Below are 6872 nucleotides of genomic sequence, written 5' to 3'. Positions count from 1 at the left end.
CCGGCACCAGAGAAGATTTAGCGAACCCTGGTCCACATGGATAGGGGGTGGGGGTCTGAGCACTTGTGCCAAGTTTAAGGTCCAATTCTTGAGAATCAGACATTCGCCCAGATAACTAGGTAGGATTGTGAAAAAAATAAGTTTAATATTCTAGAAGAATCTAGGGGTGGGCGATTCTCAAGATTCCGACAGAATCAACCAAAATAATTGTGCCTAAGACACACCTAGATGAGATGGTTGTATCCAAAGGAATCTAGCCATTCTAAAGTACGGTCAGTTCGTCAATAAATTATTATCTACTTCTAATTAAATTATTATCACAATGCGTAGATTTTTTTTCTCAAAAAAGTCGAGTATTATCTATGCTTTCGTTAAGAATAACACTCCTAATTAAAAACATGGGTTCAATATTGTAGGACAATCTAGGAGTATTTTACACGTGCTCTCCTAATTAGATTTAAAACTGTCTTATCGATAGCCAAGCCTCTTTTCCTGGTATAGTACATTTTCCGTTTCTTTTCACTTCCCCCTTCCCAGGCCCCTCCCTCCCGACCTTCCCTTCCTCGCGGCGGAGGTACCTACAGCAGCGGCCGCCTCAATCCCGCCCCCTCCTCTCGCCTCCCGGGGGAGACGCGCCGCCGCCGCCGCTGCCGCCATCGCCGTTCACTTTCTTCTTTGCCCCCAGGGACATCCTGCTGCTGTCTCCACCCGGTCCCAGTCTCTCGCCATTGGGCTCCTTCCTTCCTTCGAGGTATGAGCAGCTAGGTTGTTTTCATCCACCGCAGTAGCAATTCTCTGTGCCGTGCTGTTAAATCAACCAATACCACTAGGGTAGGGCGGGGACCTTCACAATTTCTGGGTATGCCGGTGCACACCCGGCACACCATCTTGTCTTTCTTAACAATTTCTGTTCTTTACTGAATTTCCATGCCGCACGTTCAGTCCGCCCCTTCTTGGGGTTAGGTTGCTGAGCAATTCCTTTTTACGCGAGCCGTACTGTAAGTGTATCAGTTAATTTTGGCACAAGTGATTGTGGACCGTTCATTTTTGTCCCACCATTTTCTTGTTTTCCCCCCTTTTACATTTCCAGGTTTTTTGCACTTCATAGAATTATTATAATATGTGCTTTGTTTTCAAAACCAGCGCTCTTTATTTTTTTGGCAAACGAAAGTGTTAGTCTCGGACTGATATGTTAAAATTGATGTTAATTGAGTACCTACTGTCAACAATTTAGTATTTGGCGTGCTGTTCTGTTTCCATGATTTCTAGATGGTCAATGTTACAAATCCAGTTCAATTTCTAAGATTAAGATTGCACTGTCATCTCTGGTACACCAGAGTCAAGTTAAGTTCAGTGAATTCTCTCAGCTTATGAATGGTACTTCTTGGGCACAGTAATCTCAAACCTCTTTTTTTTACCGATTACGGATATTATCAGTTAAATTAAACCCACATTATGCATTTCCTTTGAGCTCACAGTATGTTCGGTAGATGCATACGCAAGTTTTTTTTATGAGACCTGCAACATGTTCTTATTTAAGCATCCAGTATTGTCCCATCTTATGAATGTCAGAATGCCATACTTGTTGAAGTAGAATATCAATACTACTTGTTTCCTTATAGCTTGAAGGACCTCATACTTCATTCTCTCTATGATGTCACTGTAATTATTTTTCTTCCTTTCAACGGAGCAACAAATTTGAAAATCATTAGCTTCCTAGTCTACAATGAAATAAATGGGAAAGCTAACATGGCAATTTCCAGCAAGACTATTTTAGAGCGCACTGCAACTGTTTGATGTTTATTTTTAACTTCTATCCGTCTGACATGTAACACCATTTGCATGCATTCTAGCATAACCATCGATATATTTTTCCTACCAGGATAGGCATTGATCCTGGATTTAGCTACTTCTTGTATGTGATAAGCAGATAAACTGCAATGAAGGATTCTCAGGTGAATTTGCTTGCTATTTTCAGTTGATGAAAATACTCTTTGTAGTTTTTTTTATCTTTGAGCGTAAAAATACTAAAAAATTGTCTGGTTAGTCTAATCAGATGGTGGAAGTGCATAGAACTTCTATTTACTAGACTAGAGAGTAATATAATTATACATTATACATTGCATATGAACCAGAATTTTGCTACAGCTTTCAAGTAATTGGTAACACAACACGTCTATGGTTATCGGGTGAATATAGGATTAAGCACTGAACACATAATATTTGTGCTTAATATCAAGAATATGAGGTACTGCTGCGACACTTTCTTTATCCAACAGTTCTCTGTTATTCAGCATTAAAGGTACCAGTCAAGATACCGTTGTTACCTCTAATATTAGAGAAACTTTCCTCAATGCCAAGGCATCTTTTTTTCTTCTTGTTAATAGCACTCATAACTGACTGATACTGTTTTCAGTATTAGCATCCATTTTGTTTTGTCTTTAGCAGGTGATTGATTTATGTTACTTATGCAAATTTCCTACAGGATATTCAGAGCACAACAGAGCTGCAGATGTCACCCCAAGGTACCAATGAAGTGCAAAGTAACCAACTAAACACAATGGCCACTGATGCTCCTGCAGGAGATCCTGGTTCTTTGACAGTCGCTAGTAATGATAATAGAAAAGTCTCCCGTGAAGACATTGAACTTGTAAGATGTCTAGCTGTTGTTCTGTAGTATTTAACCTTTTTTATTAATGCTAATTTATCACCATATCGGATCCCTCTACAGTGGGTGTCCCACACTCTTGTGTCAACTAATTAATGAAACTTGACATCCTCCTGCAGGTCCAGAATTTGATAGAGCGCTGTCTGCAGCTATACATGACCAAAGGAGAGGTTGTTAGGACGCTTTCTACTCGCGCGAGAATAGAACCTGGCTTCACTACTTTAGGTAATGTTGCAAATTCAGTTGCTGATGATATTCCTGTTTGGGGTTCTTTTTTGTACTTACTAGTTTATTTATCTGTTTGCTTCTTTCATGTAATTCAGAGCACATCAGTAATACTACTACAGTATGCACAAATCCTGTCCATCAGATTGATGAACAAATTAGCTTGATATAATGAAGTTGTAGCCCTGTACTTACCGGTTTGACCTATGATCATCGATACCTACATGGATAGTAATTTCTCAGGACAGACGGAAAATCTGAAATCCTCTCTGAGCTCAAGTTCTTTTATACTATATTTCTTGAACCTCAAGCATCTAGATATACATCTATTGGAGTTCTGAAGTCTTTCTGCTTACTTTCTTTGATATTTTTTGTATTTCAGTATGGCAGAAACTCGAAGAAGAGAACCCTGAATTCTTTCGGGCTTACTATATAAGATTGAAACTGAAAAGACAGATTATCTTGTTCAACCATTTGTTGCAGCATCAGTGTAATTTGATGAAATATCCAGCACATCCGAATGTTCCACTGGCTCCAATGCAAAATGGGATGCATCCTATGCCAGGTAATGTCCGTGTTTTACATGTCTAGCGCTCAAAAGAGGCTAAACAAGTACATTGTAGTTTAAGATTTCTAGTATATGCTGTCTTTTCTCCTTGGCTGTTATTTTTACTACAGTTTACTTTTTCTATCAGATAATTTTCTCCCCTTTCATGTGATTCTACTGAAAGGGTTTTGCAAGTCCACATCTTATATCAAAATATCTTATCATCATAAGCAACTATGCTCGCCCTCTTCTTTCTCGGGTCCATATTATCCATCATTTATTGCAGTGGTGTTGGCTGGGTATGGGAAGACTCTGTAATGATATCTCTATCTATAGGAGTAAAGATCTTAAAATGATTGGTTTTTTCTGCACTTGTACTGAGTTTCATGGTGCATATTATCCTTAGCATGATTTAGACAAGTTTCAGGTTTAGCTTTAATCATCGACTGGTTTAGACATTTATGAAAGTATCGTTATCATTGTTATTGAACGCAAGTCCGAATCTGGTGCAGTTAACAATCTACCAATGGGGTATCCGGTACTTCAGCAACCTCTGATGCCTGCTCCTGGCCAGCCTCACATTGATCCGATGGTTTGTGGTCTATCCGGCGGTCATGTGGTGAATGGGATCCCTGCACCAGGTGGCTATCAACCAATTCGCATGAACTCCGGAAATGAGTAAGCATTATCTTTATCAGTTCAACCATGTTCTTTTTTCCTTCACATGGGATATATTAGTTTAATCATGTTCTTGATAATATTTTTGTCTGGCAAATCATTTTCTCTCTATGTATGCACATTGAAAGATTGGGACCTTTTATCTTTGATGTTGCTTCTGTCCACATAGTTGTAGCACATCCTGCATATACACATACTGAGGTAAGGCACATACAGTTATTGTTGTTGCTGCACTTGTCAAACTGCCAGGGAGCAAATGCTTACTCAAGTGGTCGATTCTTTGGAATAATGTCACAGGATGTTATTCACTTATTTATATACTTTAACTACGATGCTTATTTATTGATTGTTTTTTTAATCATTCTTCTGCTAAAAATGTTTCATGAAAGGTACTTGCCACTAGAAAAAATATCTTGTTCATTTTTGTTGTTATCCATATATCTGTTTCACATGATGTAATCTGATGCTGCTTGAACATGTTTTTTTAACCAATGTACGTTAAGCTGTTATTGCTGCAAATGTAGGAATTAGGATTGTAGATTGCTGCATTCTGACTTGTTGTCTTGCAAATAGCCTCATTACTTGATGTTGCCTGATTACTTTTGCTCTTGCTTTTCACATTCATGGCTAATATTTTCTTAACCTGATTACCTGATGTTGCCTGAAGCATGGTTGTTGACAACGGTGCACCTGAAGTTGCACATGGTGCCATGTCATCCGAGATGGCTGTGAGTCCCTCATCGGCAGCATCAAGCAACCATGCTCCTTTCACTCCGTCGGAGATACCAGGGATGGCCATGGATACATCGATGCTAGATTCAGCATTTGGATCTGACATAGGGAACACAGAACCTCTGCAATTAGGGCCAGATGGGTCGTCAAGGGATTCCATCCGATCCTTGGGGCAGCTTTGGAATTTCAGCCTCTCTGATCTTACAGCTGATTTGACAAGTTTAGGAGGTGACCTTCTGGCTTTGGTAGTTTGACTTTATTTGATAGTATTTCTTTTGATAACCAGCTCTTTGATAAATGAAACTGTGATCTACTCAGGATGAAAAGCTGAACACATAGCCTACTTTGATTAGCTAATTCTGTGCTTCTGATTGCTGTCAAGTAACACAACATTTGTACTGTCAGATTTATTTTGTGCAACCTATTTGCCTGTCATTCTAAATTTATAATCACACTGTTGTATTCCACATTCATGTTCAGATTTGGAGGCTCTTGAGAACTACGAAGGTACCCCTTTCCTGCCCTCGGACTCGGACCTCTTACTTGATTCCCCAGACCATAATGATGACATAGGTAATTTTGGTTGTGTTTGTGATTTCTGTCAGCCGAAGTGTCAATTGATGATCATGCCCCACTTAATGATTTGTGGTATTATCTGCAGTTGAGTACTTCGCCGACGCCATCAACGGGAGTCAATCAGATGAAGAGAAGTCATAGAGAAGATGACAGACTCAAATAGTCTCATTCAGATTGGGACCTGGCCAGAGTGTCATCTCATGTAGTGTAATCATGTAGCTGCGCGCAAATCAGACTGGGCATTCACCCAGAGGTGCGGTGATTGGCGCGCTGTCACTGAAGAATTTTGTAGCATTCGATGCTAATTATTTGGAATAATCGGTTCGGGCAGCCTTCACTGGATAAAGTTGCTGCCCACAAGGCTGAAAAGTTTAGAAAATTGTGTCAAACCTCAGGGAACAACCCCTTTGTAATTGCTGAAGAAGTGGACAGTTCATCGTGTATTGCACCATTCATTGTCTCCCAGCGCCTGTTTCATTTTTTCCTTTTCCTGAGAGTACGCAGTGCATCAAATTAAAGAGTTTACAAGGTGTAGACATGGAGTTTCTTCGCCCGAGCACTGCTGCTCCTTGTATCCTGACCAGTGGATGCAGTATGGGGATCTGTCCCATTTTGTTTTGCATGTGAATACAATCTCTCCTTTTTTTTTTGAACGGGGTACCTCTTGGTGTTTATTGTTCAGCCAAAAACGTTACATGTTTAATACATATGGTAAAAGAAAAGAGGGTGGATCACCATCCCAAATAAAATCTGAATGATTATCATATGCATGTTTTGCTAGCTGATGAGCTACTCGGTTGGCCTCTCTGGGGCAATGATTAAAGGCGATTCCTTCGATGAACCGGGCCTTCGCAAAACAGTGCCAAAATTGCAGAGTAGGGGCTGAAGATCTCCAACTCTCTATTGCTTGCACTGATCAACTCCAAAGAATCGGGCTCGGTGTTAACATTTGTGCACCCCAACGTCTCAATGAGCTCGATCCCTTTCATCAGAGCAAAGGCCTCACTGCTTAAATAGCTCGCTGTACCAGCTACAGACTCACCTATGCTGTTACGTGATCCGATTCTCGATCTGATTCTCTAGTCGCCACGTAAAACGGCCCCGATCTGTTACCAGGAAAAATATTGTTCAGAATAAAAAAAACGAGCAGTATCCGTCGTCCATATCCGGCGGTCTGTTTAAAAACGGGCTTTGACTGGCCCAAAACCCGAGCTAATATACACGAGACAGGCCCATTAACTGACACGATCTGAACACACACCATGGCGACTACAGAATCAGATCGACACGATTCCGCCCCACCTACCACAAACCCCCAGAGCTACAGCGAACTCGAGCTCCCCCCAATGGCAGCTCCGCCCGTCTCCGACCACCCCCATTCCCCCGGCGACTCGCCGCTCCCCACCGACGCCCTCCTGGCGCACCCCCAACCCCCCTCCGCCCCCG

General features: G+C 41.1%; 1 protein-coding gene across 1 annotated transcript in view; it reads left to right on the top strand.

Moving 5' to 3' along the window:
• Positions 1-500: 500 nt before the first annotated feature.
• The window catches only part of LOC123076153 (ectonucleotide pyrophosphatase/phosphodiesterase family member 1), an 8159-nt gene continuing 1787 nt past the window's right edge, over positions 501-6872 (top strand). The window contains exons 1-10 of the mRNA XM_044498546.1: positions 501-751; positions 1883-1955; positions 2486-2650; positions 2788-2893; positions 3276-3458; positions 3953-4118; positions 4786-5078; positions 5331-5423; positions 5512-5560; positions 5646-5679. Of these exons, the coding sequence (XP_044354481.1) occupies positions 1941-1955; positions 2486-2650; positions 2788-2893; positions 3276-3458; positions 3953-4118; positions 4786-5078; positions 5331-5423; positions 5512-5560; positions 5646-5679 (1104 nt within the window). The 5' untranslated portion in view covers positions 501-751; positions 1883-1940. The remainder of the gene's footprint in view (positions 752-1882; positions 1956-2485; positions 2651-2787; positions 2894-3275; positions 3459-3952; positions 4119-4785; positions 5079-5330; positions 5424-5511; positions 5561-5645; positions 5680-6872) is intronic.

This window comes from Triticum aestivum, chromosome 3D (genome assembly GCF_018294505.1).
Source record: "Triticum aestivum cultivar Chinese Spring chromosome 3D, IWGSC CS RefSeq v2.1, whole genome shotgun sequence".
Lineage (NCBI taxonomy): Eukaryota > Viridiplantae > Streptophyta > Magnoliopsida > Poales > Poaceae > Triticum > Triticum aestivum.
This window is presented reverse-complemented; position numbering and strand designations above follow the sequence as displayed.